This window comes from Ciconia boyciana, chromosome 14 (assembly GCF_034638445.1).
Source record: "Ciconia boyciana chromosome 14, ASM3463844v1, whole genome shotgun sequence".
Lineage (NCBI taxonomy): Eukaryota > Metazoa > Chordata > Aves > Ciconiiformes > Ciconiidae > Ciconia > Ciconia boyciana.
The window spans coordinates 14,672,990-14,688,024 of NC_132947.1; the positions used below are offsets into that span (position 1 = coordinate 14,672,990).

Below are 15,035 nucleotides of genomic sequence, written 5' to 3' on the forward strand. Positions count from 1 at the left end.
TGTGTCTTGTGCTTTGTTCATCTTTGCATTTTTTAATACCTTACTGCAGGTCAGTGAGATGCTGGTGGTGTGCCATTGTAACCGGGTGCTGCTCTGATCCCAGGGTGCCCTCAGCATCTGCGAGGGCTGCTCTGACACCCTAAATCCCTGTGACCATTCCTGGACCCAGGACCCCATCTCCAAACCCCAGTAGCCATTTCAGCAGGCAACACCATCGTGCTCTGTTGTACAATGCTGTGCTGGCACTGCTGTCTGCTTACAGGTTGCTGCTGACCCCAGAGCTGTTTGGATGCTTGGCTCTTACTCGCTCTTCCTCCTTCCTCTCATGGGATCCAAGCTGTTGGTGCAGGTAGGCAGTGCCTCCCACCCTGCTGATGCTGGATGGAGAGAGCCAGGGTTTGGGGTGCGACTCAGGGCTCTGCAGAGGCTCGGGCTGGTGGAGGTGGGAGTGCCTGGAGCCTGCAGAGCTGCTCTCTGGGCCCAACGCCAGAGTCCTCACCTGACATGGAGCAGCAGATCCCCAACCTGGGTACCTTCCCCAGGGGCAGATCAGCCCCTCTCCTCTGCCTGGCCAGCGGTTTTTGCTGGCATCTCTCAGGCAGCAGCAAATTTGGGAGAAATCAGTATCATTTCTGCTGGGAAAGGTAGAAAACCAAGGCAGCCCCGTTGCTATGGTTGCCGCAGACTGTCCTCGATGCAACATCACGTCAAGCAGGTCTGCAAGCAGATGTGCTGCAGCTGGAAAGCAAAGCAATTCCTCCAGGTGTGAGCATGGCAGGGCAGGCCACACACACTCTCCCCTCTGCTCCCATAGCCTCCCCTGGGATGCTGGCTGTGCCCTTGGCTGTGTGTCCCCATCCTTGTCCCTATCCGGGACCCTCCCTGGCAGCAAAAACCCCGTCAGTGAAAACAGTGCTGGGGAGGGGGAAGCATGGCACTTACACTAAGCAATGCATGCAGGTGTTTAAAAATAACCCAATCAGAATATTTGTCATTCAAATAGTGTGTGTGTATATATACATAAAGTGCTTAATATCAGATTCAAATGTTGTTTGAACAAGGGGGAAGGTGAATATCAGCTAAGCATTACAACCATTTCTAAATCTTTTTTCCCTAAGAAATGATAGGATCATCAGTTTATGGGGTTTTCTCAGCTTTGGTCAATACAGTTTGGGCCAGCATGTAGGTTCACTGGGTCCTGCTGCACCCTTGGAGGCTGAGGGCTCAGGCTCTGCCTCCTGCCACTCTCCAGGGCTCGCTGCTCTTTGCTTTGTAGCTCTTTGCTACAAGGTTTTTAGCATCTTAACCCAAAATGCACCTGACGGCCTCATCTGGAGCGAAGCCAGTGCTGCCACTGAGAGCCAGAGGAAAAGGAGCAGACAGCGTGCAGAGCCCAGGGCCTGATCCAGAAAGGTGTTCAGGTGTGAAAACCTGCTGCTGCTTCCTGGTGCTCGCCTGGGCTCTGCCCTTTGCACTCAGGACACGTATTTCTGGGTATGACCCCCTGAGCCCCTGGGGTGCTTCTGCCCTTGTCCACACCAAGCACGGTGGGATCAACTGCAGTGCAGCCCCTGTGAGGTGGTGGCCCAGGAGGTGGTGGCTGGGATCTGCAGGGTTGGTGTCCCTTTGCCAGGAGCCAGCACCCAGCGGGGACCCTGTGCGGTGCAGCGGGGCAATGTTCCCGCTGGCCACCTTGCCTGTGTCCCCTCTCCCAGGCCCTGGTGGCCCCTGGGAGGGCCAGGGGGACTCCTGCCTTGCCCGAGCCCCATCTCCAGTGGTGCAGACGCTGACGAGCAGACCTTCCCCTCTGCGATGCTCCAGGATGTGCTGAATCCTGGCTCCGGCTGGCTGCTGGCCAGACCTCCCGAGGGCCCAGGGGGCTGGTTAAGCTCATTGCTTTTCTTTCAGAGGCTTCAGAAAGCTGCCCGCCCGCATTTAATTCAAATTTATTGAATAATTCTCCTGGGAACAGCTAGTTCAAGACCAGACACTACAACAGACCATCAATGAGATCAGTTGGCATGGCCCCGGCCATGGAGGGCTGTGTCCTCCAGCGCAGCTCTGTGGCCGTGCCAAGGGGATGGTGAGCACAGGACCAGGTGCCTGGCCCAGGGCAATGTTGGCTCAGCTCTAAACCTGGCTGCTTGCATTGCCTCCAGCCCCAGAGGATATTTTGAGGTCTGTTAGTATCCCTCCCGCCTCCACCCCAAACCTGTTTCTGCCTTTGAGCAGTCATCCCCCAGGCAGCGGTCCCAGACTGGGGCTGGCTCAGCCCTCGCCTGCCTCCAAAGCCTGTTGCCAGCTCGCTGCGCGGCAAAGGTGGTGAGATGCAACAAGCCTGCAATTGGATGCACGTGCACCGCTGGATGTGCACCCTACTGTGATGAGATTCACATCTGCCATTGGGTGCGACAATCCGAGGCCACCTGGACAGGAGTGGGGACAAGCCAAACCCAGGCTAGAAGTGCCGAGATGTGTCCCCAGCTCCAGCAAGCGGGCGGTGGGTGGTGAGACCAGCCAGATCACGGAAGGGCTTCCCTTAAGGAGGCTGCTCTCCAGGGAAGCCATTTTACTCTGTGCTCAGCCCTGAGCAGTTTTGGGGGCACATGTGCCTCATCCTTATGGCATCCTGGGGGCTGTCCCCAAGAGCGATGAGGCTGGGGACAGGCTGCCTCCATCCCTCGCTCTCCCGCTGCTGTGCGGCTCCACAAGGGTAGCCCACGGCGTGCCTTGCATTACGCAATTAACCACTGCTCAGAGGAAAAATAATGATCTTCATTAATGAGCACAGCACTTGTCGGTCAGGGCCTGACGTCCCGCACAGGGGCATGTGCAGTCATGCAGCAGGGCTGAATCATAACTCCGCTAACAACGCTGCGAGGCCTGTGGGGAGAGCAGCCTTCCCGTTAGCTCCAGCCACGTGTTGCTCTGCAGCACGTACAGAAAGGCAGCTCCACGCCATCCTCCATCCATCCCTCATGCCCCGAGCTGTGGGATGGGCCTTGCGATAGCTCAACCTGCTTTCCAGCAAGGTGTGGGATCAGGTGATGTGCCAGCGCCTGGAAAACAATGTCTGTGGCTGCCGTTCAGCCTAGAAGGGGCAGGAGTGCCCAGGGACCTTACCCCAGTGCAGTGGCTGCGCTGCAGCGTGGGGCCGAGGCACTGAGCCCCCCTCACCTTCCTGGGGTCCCTTATTCCACCGACATCCCCCTTGTCACAGTCATCAGCTGTTGACCGGCTGGAGTCACCACCTAGGGATTTGCAGAGCCGCAGGAGGGGCTCAACAAGCGGGGGCCAGAGGCACCCACCCAATTTATAGTGCTTGCTCAGGCGTAGGGAGCTCTTTCTGCAATAAAAGCCTGGGTTTGTTGTACAATCCTGATTTTCCTGTGCCGGATGCACGGCTGGTTTAGGGCAGAGCGGGGGGTGCAACCCACCCTGTGTCCCAGAGGGTGCCCGGTGCTTGGGGAGGCTCCCCAGGGAGGGCAGGGGGGCTGTGTGTCAAGCAGGGAGGGGTGTCAAGCGATGCCCTAGTAAACCTCACGTGTGTTTATCTCAGGCAGAAGCCGACCGAGACATGCGGTGGGCTCTGCACCTCGGCCAGGCTCGGGTTTGCCTCTGGAGAAAAGAAGCTGTTGCCTTGGGGCTGCGCTGCCCAGCATTAAAAGCCGAATCTGAGCAGCGCAGGGGTACGGGGGCTCTGCCCGAGGCGGCAGAGCATCGCTTCCCACGGCGAGGCCGCGGCCTGCCGCGCTGCCGCAGGGGCAGGCACAGAGGAGCATTTTTCAAACCCAGCTTTCGGATGCTCGCAGTGGGTTTGGGGCCGGGTTGTCAACGTATGAGAGACGCGGGCTGGTGGGTGGGAGCAGACTCGCACAGGCACTCGCCGCTGACGGCTTCCCCCCAGAGAGGCACTGCGAGGGGCTGCACACGCCCCGACAGCTTGGCAGGCAGCTGGAGCCGGCACTGGGCAGTGTGGTGGGGGGCCCCAGGGGACCCCCACCCATGGGGGTGCCTCGGGGGATCCTCACCACGAGGGGCCCCGGGGACCTCCCACCCATGGGGTACACGGGGTCCTCTGCCTCCGAGGATGCCCTGCACTTACAGTGGTGCCCTGAGGGACCCCCACCCACGGGGTGCCCCAGGGACGGGAAGGGGGCCCCAGGGACCCTCGCCTCCGAGGCTGCCCCGGGGGATCTGCGCTTACACGGACTCCCAGGGGACTTGCACTGCTGAGGACACCCTGGGGATCCCCTTCCCCAGACCCGCCCTGGGGGACCCTTACCCCACAGGGGTGCCCCACGGGGGGACACACGAGGGGACCGCTGTCCCCAGGGATGCCTCAGGGACCCTCACCCACAGGGGCGCGCTGGGGGGGACCCGCACTCACACGGCTACCCCCAAGCACCGGCGCTGCTGAAGACGCCCGGGAGACCCCTTCCCCACCGGGGGGACCCCTTCCCCATGGGGGTGCCCCCCCCCGGGACGCCCCTCGTCCATCAGGGACGCCCGGGGTCCCGCCGCGCCGGGGGGCGGCTGGGCGCGGGCGGCGCGGCGCTGGGCGGGCGGCGGGGCCGCTGTTGCCGCTGTTGCCGCCAGCACGGCCGCCCCCCCGCTCCCCCCTCCGCCGCCTTTTGTTCGCCGCCCGCGCGCGTCCCCGCCCGGCGGCGGGGCGGGCGGAGCCGGGGCCGCAGCCGCAGCCGCAGCCGCAGCCGGGGCCGAGCCCAGCGCAGCGCAGCGGGACATGGAGGCCGCGCCGGCGGAGCAGGGCCCCCCCGCGCCGCCCCCGCCGCCGCCACCGCCGCCGCTCCCGCTCCCGCTCCCGGAGAGGAAGAAGAAGCCGCAGCGGGCGCCGTCGCCCGCCCGCCCCAAGGAGGTGCCCGGCTGGTCGCTGGCCAAGAGCCGGCGCGGCGGCGGCGGGGGGCACCCGGGCGCGGCCCCGCGGCTGGCGGCGGGCGGCGCGCACCCGCACCCGCACCCGCGGCGGGCGGGCGGCGGCAAGGAGGGGCGCCCCGAGAAGCGGGCGGCGGCGGCGGCCCGGGCCGGCGGCAAGGGGCCGGCGGGGCGCGGCGCGGCGCGGGCGAAGGGGCGGTGCCGCGGGGCGGAGACGGCGGCGGCCGGGGCGCGGCGGCCGGGGCCGGGGCCCGGACCGGGACCGGTGGCCGGGTCGGTGCCGGGGGCCAGCCTGACGGACAGCAGCTCGGAGGTGTCGGACTGCAGCGCCTCGGAGGAGGCGAAGCTGCTCTCGCTGGAGCTGGGGCTCAGCGGCAGCGACGGCGAGTCCCCGGGCAGCGCCCCGCCGCCGCCGCCCTCGGCCGGCGAGGCCTCGCCGCTGCCCGAGGAGCCGTCGGCCGCCTCCATGGCCAGCAGCCGCCTGCAGCTCAGCACCTCGCTCGCCTTCTCCGACCTCACCGAGGAGCTGCTGGACGCCGGCACCGACGGGCTGCTCCGCGAGCTGGAGGACCTGCGCTCCGAGAACGACTATCTCAAGGTGGGCACGGCGGCATAGCGTGGCCTGGCGCGGCATCCCAGGGCACGGCTCCGTATGGCACGGCATCCCCGGGCAGTGGCGTGGTTCAGCATCCCTGGGCATGGCATGGCACGGCGTGGCATCCGAGAGCGTGGCTTAGCATGGCACAGCATCCCTGGCCGTAGCGTGGCATGGTGTGGCATCCCAGGGCGAGGGTCAGCATGGCTTAGCATCCCTGGGCACAACACAGCATCCCAGGCAAGGGTCAGCGCGGCGTGGCATCCCAGGGCATGGCTCAGCATGGTGCGGCATCCCTGGGCAATAGCGTGATGCAGCGTGTCATCCCAGGGCATGGGTCACCATGGCTCAGCATCCTGGGGCACAACACAGCATCCCACGGCATGGCATGGCACGGTGCAGCATCCCTGGGTGTAGCAGGGCTCAGCATCCCAGGCACAGAGTGGCATCCCACAGCATGGCTCAGCATGGCACAGCATCCCTGGGCAATAGCGTGGCACAGCATCCCTGGGAATGGCATGGCACGGCATGGCACAGCATGGCACAGCACCCTGGGCAATAGCATGGCACAGCATCCCCAGGTAGGGCACAGCACAGTGCAGCATCCCTGGGCACGGCTGGGCACAGGGCAGAGCTCAGCTCAGCCTGGCATGGCATCGCTGAGCATAGCCTGGCCTGGCTCAGCTGGGCAGCACAGCATGGCATGGCTGGGTGCAGGGCTCAGCATGGCTCAGCCCAGCACGGTATCGCTGGACATGGCCTGGCACGGTACATCTGGGCTCAGCTCAGCACGGCATGGCACAGCTGGGGATGGCCTGGCATTCTATGGCTGGGCTTGGCTCAGCTCAGCATAGTGTGGTGTGGCTGGATGTAGCGCATGGCTTGCCTAAGCCTGGCATGGTCCAACTGGACATAGGGCAAAGCTCAGCTTGGCACAGCATGGCCCAGCTGGGCCCAAGACCTGGCCTGTCTCAGCACAGCAAGGCCCAGCTGGGCATGGTCCCGCATGGTGAGGCATGGCTGGGCACTGCTTGGCTCAGCATAGCATGACATGCATGGCACAGGGCACGCATTGGCACAACGTGGGCCAGCTTAGCCTGGCGTGCCCCAGCTGGGCATGGCCTGCCCTGGCGTGGCATAGGCAGGCGCAGCTTGGCTCAGCACAGCATGGCCAAGCCTAGCATGGCCCCAGCTTGGCACGGCGAGGCTCAGCACAGCCTAGGCTGGCACAGCTTAGCAAGGCACAGCTCAGCATGGTACGGCTGTGCTCAGCCCAGCTTGGCGTGGCTGAGCATGGCACAGTTTGGCTCAGCCCATTTGGCATCCTGGGACACAGCATGGCACGACCTGACCCCGCGCGGCTGGGCACAGCTCGGCCTGGCACAGGGTGGGATGCTACACACTGCCCTCCCTGCCTGCTGACGCTGCCAGACCCTGGGGAGATTTTCCAGCTTGCTTCTTTCCGCCGGTTCCTGTGCTCCCCGGGGCCTTTTTCCGGGCGTGTGGCATGGCTGCCTGGTTCACGGGCGTGTGATGAAGCCAGGGCAGACGTGCTGCGTGGGGACAGGGGCACAGAGCTGTTCTGCCTCCGGTCACACATTGACCCGACGCACCTGGGCACATGCTGCCTGTTGCGGGGTGGGCACAAACACCCACCAGGTGCCATGTCCCGGTGGGCTGCAGGCATTTGGCACCCTCTGCTCTTCTTCAGGGTGGAGCTGTGGATGAGATGCTTGGGCAGTCACCTGCTGGGGGGTTCAGGAGTAGGTACCATGTCTCGCTGGCTGCTCTTCAGATGTCGCAGGTTGGAAATCAGGCCAGCTCTCAACCACTGGTGCCAAAGTTTGTAAATGCATCGGGATTATAGCTACGAGGTGGGAGCTGGGTGTTGGGTGATGCGTTCGAAGATGCTCAGTCGGGCCCTTTATCCATTAGCAAAGCCCCGGTTCACAGCTGGTGTCCCAACTCCTGCCAGAATTAGCAGCGAGAGCTTAAGGGCTTTGATTTACTGAGAGCTGGAAAAATACAGATGAGGCCTCTCCAGTTTCCAAGAACGTGCGTGCAAACGCTGCCATTCCTGTGGACCGAGCAATTACTTCCTCTGTTTCCATGTGATCTTCTTCCCAGCGAGCTGCAGGCGTGCGGGGTGCGAGTACGAGTATTTTACCTGCCATGAAGGATGGCAACTCAAATCCCTTGGCCAGGAGTGGTGGGGAAAGCAGAGAGCTGCTGGAGGTGTGCACCAAGAAGCACCGTGGGGATGCTGGTGGCATCCTCGCTTCTTCACCACGACATCTCCTATGTGCGCTCATGCCAGCACATAGGTCTCTGCCCTGACATGTTGCATCCTGCTTATAACTGTGCTTCAGTGTTGTAGCTCTCTTCTCTTGACGCTTGAGCAGGAGACCACTGGGGTGGTACCCTGGCTGCAGCTGGGCAGAAGCCGCAGCCAGACACATGCACCCCTTGTGCTCCAAGAAAAGATGGAAGATTTGCCTAGTTTCTCCAGCAAGGAGCAGAAAACTGTGCTGGGCTGCAGTAGGGTGCTGGCTTGTGCCATCTCTGCTAAAAATTTGGGGATTTGGGGTCTTATGGCAAAATAAAGCCCTAACCCAAGCAATCAGCATCACCTGCCTTGCCGTGCAGCCCAGGTTGGAGAGCAGCCTGCAGGGACCCTGCAGAGATGGCCTCGGGCCTCGGCAGCTCCCCTCCCCTCGGGTATGGATGAATCACACTTATCAGAGGTGACTTATTTCCTAGGACTCACCCAAATAGCTGCAAATGAATATTTTTTTATTTATTCATCTGAGCTGTCTAAAACCTGGTGTGTTTTTAAAGAGAAATGAGGATTTTTGGGGGTGGGAGGGTTTTGGCAACGTTTTGGCACGGGCCAGACGTGCGTGGTGCTACTACACCCATGTGATGCACGCTGGGTTTTGGAGCTTCCCAGCAGAGCACATCACAGCCCTCTGTAGCAGTGCCAGCTCACGTTGTATCTTTCCTCGGCTGCCATAATAAAATGTACATATTTAAGCACACTTCACCCATTTCTCTTTGCAACCCAGATTTTTGCAAGGCTCTGCCTTCCTCCTCCCGCTCTGGGTGTACTGCATGGGCTGGTGTCTCCTCTTGCCCCTGCTCTCGGGTGCATGCATCTGTTGTGACCCCCCATAAATGGGTTATTTCAAGCATTTCCCCAAAAAGGGCCATTTCTTGTGTGCAGGTTGGCAGCCTGGCGAGGGAGGAGATGTCTTGGGTGTCCTCGTCCCGTCTCGCTGTTGCCGAGCCGTGCGGTGGAGAGCGGCTCCTGGCCCTGCTTAGTGGGCTGGAAAATGTGAGATGCGATACAGCAGCAGCTGCGGAGGGACAGGCAGACAAAGAGTGGGCACGGGAGAGGGTTTGGAGTGAGGGGAGGGGATGCCTGCAAACCCTTTCCTCTCTGCAGGAAGGGACTTAGCAAGAGCCATGCAGTGCCGGGAGCACAGTCCTGCCTGCCCCCCTCCTGCTCCCTGCCCTGCGTCACCCCGCATCCCTTGGGGTTTGCATGCATTTCCCAGCTCCGTGGAGAAACACGTAGGGTGGGTGCCTCATTTCTCCCGAGGCAGCTGGGGCCAGTGCTTGCCACCAGCGAGGGCTCGCTGAGAGCATCCCGCAGGGGCACCCAGGGGTGCATGGGGGACCCAGAGGTTGTGTCTGGGCAGCCTGGGTGGTGCTGGGTCCCAGCTCTGCTGCTGCTCAGATCCTGCCAGGCCACGGGGGCAGGGACCATGCCGGGGGGCATGGTAACCGCAGGCAGAGCCGGGGTGCAGGGCTCTGCCATGTATCACCCCATCAGCGGCCACCCTGGAAGGGGCTTTGCAGCCTCCTGCTTTTTTGGATGCTGCACGACACGGGTTGCGCGGCAGACAGCCCGCAGCTGATTGCCTGTTAATTTATGGGGGCAGGTGTAAAGCTGAGAAATGTTGATTTTTCCCTCGCCAACGTGCTGTGCTCTCTGCCGAGTGGGAGCTGGTGTGCCGGCCAGGGGCAGGGTGCAGCGGGATGCAGTGTGCAGGCTGCTGTGCTGAGCTCCAGCCTGACATGGAGGGAAGGATGGCCGATGTTTACTGTCGGAGCTGGGCTAGAGCTGCTGTTAGTGCGCCTGAAGAAGCCTCTGTGTGTGACACATGGGTGTCCCTTACCCATCCTTTGACCCATTGCACCCCAGCATGGGCTTGGGGTGAGCTGCATTTGCTGGGACCCCATCGCTGGCAGGGGATGTGCCTCAGCACCCTGGGCAATTTCCTTCAGAAATCCCCTCTGATTTTATTTTTTCCCTAGCAAATTCTAGCATAATTCCCTCTTCTGTCTGGCGAGTGCTCAGAGTTAATTGAAAGCTGCTGCTTTTGTCCTGTAATCTCAGAGGAAGCGGAGCTTGTTGCTCCTGGATGGTAATCGCTGTCTTTGCACGAGGGATCGCAGGCTCTCCTGTGGGCGCAACCGCTGCCAGCGCAGCCCCGAGCTCCGCACAAAGGCGTCGATGCAAAACATACAGGCAGCTTCCACCCTTTCTCCTCCTTTGCATCTTGCGCTGAGGTTTGGGGGTGCGGGCGGAGGGTGCAAATGCAGGCAGGGCTGTGCTCCCCCGAGGGCTGCCTGTCCCCCCCGGGCAGGCGGCTGCTGCTTGGCTGTGCCCCAGAGCCTGGGGCTGCCAAAGCTGAGGGTGTATGTGCTGTCAGCAGCACGACAGCCAGCCACGTCGTTATTTGCATGATCCTGTTTTGTATCCGTTGCTGCTTTCTGCTTCTAAAAGATAGTGGATCCTGCTGAGGAGCTGCAAGCGTTGCACAGCGCGAGTCCCCTGGTCTGGTCTGAGCTTGCTGCATTCTTGCAGGCGCCTCAGCCAGCATGTAACTCCCTTGGGCAGGAGATCTGAGGGTTTAACTCTTCTGCTGCAACCCGTGACGGGTCTGATCTGCATTTTGAGGTGTGTTCTGCCATCTCCACTGGTCCCCCCTCCTGCCATGCCACTGTTCAGGGCCATCACCCTAAAGCTCAGCCCCTTCCAGGTCTTGCCCTTCCTGGAAGAGCCGATGTCCTTCAAGTGGGCGTGTGGACACGGGTGTAGCTGTTACTTTCTCCTGCTCTGAAAATGCATGGGGTTTTTTCTGAACTGGAACCAGGCAGTTTGCATCCCACCTTGCTGCTTCTTTGTTGCCTTAATAATCTCCCCAGGGAGAGACAGTTTCTCCAAGGTTTGCTCAGAGAAGTTTGAAGGTGTATATTATCTCTTCGGTTCCTCCATCGGGTGTAACCTGGCTCCTGCAAAGACAAGTGGAGTGTTTGTTTTTGCACACCATCATCCCTTGGGCATTGAAACAAGTCTCTCTGGACTGCAGATCCCCAGTGTCTTTTCCAAGATGGGTGACTTCTGGCCTAAAATACCCCATGTAACCTTTGCTGCTGCAGAGATGGGGTGAGCACGGATGCAGTGATGGATAATCCTGGAGGATGGAGGGGGTGAGCAGCCCATGGGTGCTGGGAAGCTGTGACTCCACGTAGGGACGGGCGCCTTTTTATTTACAGGACAAGTGGCCAAGCCTGGCAGTCCCCACAGGCAGTTGTGTGGGAAAGAAGTAATTTATCCCATCCTCAGTGTTGTCCACCTGGTCTCCGTTTCACACTTTATTTAGCATCACTTGTGGTGCTTCATGCTTGCAATGCCACCCCTGAATTTGGGATGTTTCTTGTGGATTCCTCCCCAGTCCTGGCTCTGCTCTCACTTTTATCCAAATGGATTTTTTGCTTTGATTTTGCTAAGTCGGGCGTCAACTCCAGAAAACGTGCAGATGCAAAGGGTGAGGCTCAGTGGCTGCCACGGACCCCCAAAGCCGTCAGGGGACCTCTGCACCCCATGCGCTGCCTCCAGGCACCACGGGGCTCTTCTGCCCGCCGCAGCCCGGCCGCGGAGGGGTCAGCTTTGCCATCCTAAGCTCTCTTCCAGTTTGCTGGCACTTTTCTGCTCTCCGATCCTAATCCAGTTATGGCTTAGCGGCATGGCTTGCCTCCCAGGGGCAAGCTCAGGGCGGGCTGTGCGGCTGCTGGGCTGCAGCTGCTGCACGGGTTTATTGGCGTTACAGGGTGTGGGCGAATTCCTGCCACTGGAGCGAAGGGAGGCACCGCTTTCCCAGCCCCCCCAGAGCCGGCCCTGTTGCAAACCCCCCAGCCCCGCTCCCCACAGGAGCACCCTGCGAAGGAGCAGCTCAGGGCTGTGCCACCAGGCAGCAGCTCACGCCAGACACGGTCTCCCCCTAAAATAACGGTTGCTACAACGCGAGGTATAAACAAGCAGGAGCTCTTAGCATGGCGAGCCCAGGCTTCCTTCCAGCAAATGTAAGGTTTGGTTGGGTTTTTTCCAAGGTCCCTGCTCCCTGCCCTGCCCAGCTCCTGCCTGGGGAAGCCACATGGCAAACGGAGGCTGGAGCTCCCTGGGAGTCAGCGCTGGAGCGGGACAGAGGCAGCCCCGCATGCCTCTGCGATCGTATTCAAGCCACGATTTGCATGACTTGGTAGTGAAAGGTTGTTTTCCACCGCCCCGTTGCAGAGTGCCTGCTCACCTGCAATGCATAATGCATTTTTTCCCATGAAAGCTCCCAAGGAACAGATCCCATAAACCAGCTCCCCGGGCTGGTTTGGCTGACAGGGGTTTTGCTGGTGTCCCCAGGGTGGTGGCACTGCTGTGTGGGGTGGGCAGTGCTGGCGGTGGGTTTCCATCAGGGTCGTCGCCCCGGCGTGTATCGCAGCCATCGCAGGGCTGTCTGCCGGCACGTGCGGTTCGTCCCTGGGGGGTTTCAGGCCTGAGCTGTCCAGGGGGCGTTTCTGAAACGTGCCTCCAGTGATGCCCCTCCACGGGACAGTCTCTGGCTGTCCCTGGAGCACCCCGCTGCCCATCTTGGTTCCTTGGGGCTGTTTCTGCCCTGGTGTTGTTCTCGAGACCCCCCAGCAAGAAGCAGAGTGGCAGAGGGTGGCAGGACGCTGGTGGCCACAGTGCAGCCGGGCTCCGGCAGCCTGGGCCAGGAGATAATCCGGGATTGTCTAATTGATGTTCCATATTTGTCACGTAGTGTTTAAAGCCAACAGTGAGCGACTGTGACTTGTCCCCACAGCTGCTGCCCCCCCTCCCTGGGCTCAGCTTCGCCTTTTGGGGGAATTCTTGCAGCTGGGGCTTTGTCCGGGCCGGGTGAGCAGAGCAGCGAGCGTGCCAGCGCCTGGCAGAGCCGGCATGGTGCTGCTGTCTCAGGCTGTAGGTCACTGTCACGGGCGGTGTCGGGAGCAGCAGGCTCCTATCCCACTCTGCCTGGGGTGAATCAGGGCTGCGCATCCCTGCTGCCTGTGCCGGATCCTCATCTTGTCCCTTCCCGCACTGTGCCGCGGTGCAAGGCGGCAGTGTGAGCCCCTCGCTTTTCAAGTGGCAATCGCATTTGGCAGTGGCGGGAGGTGTTTAGTGGCAGGGTTTTTTGGCAGGAAAGCAGATGCTTGATCCCTTCCCAGGAGCATGCCAGGTCCACCGGGTCTTGTCGAGGAGAACAGCCGATGTGACGGCTGGAGCATTTGCTTGGAAGATTTGCGTTGAGACCATGTTCTGGGGGACCTGAAAAGAGCTTTGGGCAGCACAGCCTCTATTCGTCCCCAGGGACCAGAGGGGACAGTCCTTGAGCATCCCCAGTGGCCACAGCTCTGTGCTGGATGGGGAGGTGGCACGGGGGCTGTGGCTGTTGCAGGGGGTCCCACAGCGGCCGTGTGCCGCAGACCCGGAGGAGGCTTTGGCTCGGTGCTGGTGCCAGCGGGACGTCACCGCTGGCCCTGCTGTGACAGCGATGCCGTGGCCCCACACGGGAGGCTCCGCTGGGCTGGGAGAAGTTTGTCACCGTGAGAGCTGATGAGACCAGGAAGGGGTGGAAGGGGGACCCAGCCCGGCAATTGCTGCTTGGTGGCAAAACGAGGGGCAACCTCTGGTCCCTGGCGCTGGCGGCATCTGACTTGTGTCCCCGCGTTGCCTCCCCTGTCCTCGCCTGCTGTCTCCTCCTTCCCTTGCCTGCCTCCCTGACACATCTTTTCCAAAGACAACCTACGTTTTTCTTGCCGCGGCTGCCGCCTGTGCTGCTCCTGCAGCTCCTCTCCCTCCCCCACCTTCCTCTTTCTTTTACCACAAATATTTAGAGGCACCCAGGGTGGCTGTTCCCCTCCCGGGTGGCTGGCTGGCTCGCCAGTGGGTGATGGTGCTCAGCTGGCTCTGAGCCCTTTTCCGGCAAGGATGGGGCTTGGCCCGAGGGGTTGAAGGTCTGTGAAAATGGCTCATGGGATGGAGGAGGGCAGGGGAGCCACAGTGGGGAGGTGTCCCAGGGGTAAAAGAGGGAAGAGCAAGCTGCGGGGTCTAACATGCATCTCCCCACAGGATGAGATCGAGGAGCTGCGCGCTGAGATGCTGGAGATGAGGGATGTCTACATGGAGGAGGATGTCTACCAGCTGCAGGAGCTCCGGCAGCAGCTGGACCAGGCCAGCAAGACCTGCCGCATCCTGCAGTACCGGCTGCGCAAGGCCGAGCGCCGCAGCCTGCGCGTGGCACAGACGGGCCAGGTGGACGGCGAGCTCATCCACAGCCTCGAGCAGGACGTCAAGGTGAGGCCGGGAGGGCAACGTCCCCATCCGGGCAGTCCCCAGGTCCCCCAAAGTGGTTTTTGGTGAGGTGTGGACATGGTGGCTGGTGAGGCATGAAGGGCTGGCAGGGGATGTTGGGGTGCAGGGAGCTCCACGGGGCTGTGCTGCTTATGGGGCTGTTAATGGGGGCATCACGATTCCCCGCTAGCGGTGGTGATGTGAGAAGTAGGGAGCAGTGCTTTCAGCTCACAGGTGGTCTGGGCCTGGGGGCATTTGGGGGGATTCTGGGGGTGGAGAGGGCCAGCGTTGCCCAAGGATGGGCATCTTGCAGTACCGTACATGGGATTCATCCTGTGTGGGCTGGTGCCCAGCCCAGCCGTGTGCCCGGGGGTCGAGCTCCCTTATCCTGCACTGATGAGGACAGGGCCACCGCTGCGGGCTGGAGCAGCACGAGTGGGCAGGTAGGGAGCAGGGGGACCGGGACCCTGAGGACCTGGGAGCTGCTCCTCTCGGCCGTCGGGGAATCCTTGCAGGGCCCCGGGCATCGCGGCGCATTGGGCTGGGGCAGGGACAAGGGGATTTCTGCGGGGTGACATTGCCGCTGGCCTCGAGGAGCCGCTGGTGCCGGTGAGTGTTTGCTGAGTGCTCTTGCCCACACGGCCGCTGCCAGGAGTGGGGTGCAGCGGCAGCTGGAGACGGCTCAGAGGGGACGGGCAACAGCTCGAGGAGTAACTTAGTTTTTTGAGCAGAAAACAGCCAATCCCGGAGCTGAGCCGTGCCACAAGTGCGGGGCTGCAAACCCGCCTTGCCCTGCCTGTCCTTGCCAGGGGACTGGCCCCCTGCCCCCACCCCGGCTTGGGGTGCTGCTGCCAAAAACGTCCCCCTCCAGCTTCTTCCTTTCTGGGAAAG

At 61.6% G+C, this 15,035-nt stretch overlaps 1 protein-coding gene across 9 annotated transcripts in view; it reads left to right on the forward strand.

Annotated features, from left to right (window-relative positions):
• Positions 1-4,674: 4,674 nt before the first annotated feature.
• The window catches only part of MTCL2 (microtubule crosslinking factor 2), a 31,763-nt gene continuing 21,402 nt past the window's right edge, over positions 4,675-15,035 (forward strand). For all 9 annotated transcript variants that reach the window (XR_012045173.1, XM_072879484.1, XM_072879491.1 and 6 more), the window contains exons 1-2: positions 4,675-5,491; positions 13,923-14,147. Coding sequence is in view for 8 of the 9 variants with exons in the window: in XM_072879484.1 (XP_072735585.1) it covers positions 4,745-5,491; positions 13,923-14,147 (972 nt within the window). In the remaining variant the exon portion in view is untranslated. The remainder of the gene's footprint in view (positions 5,492-13,922; positions 14,148-15,035) is intronic.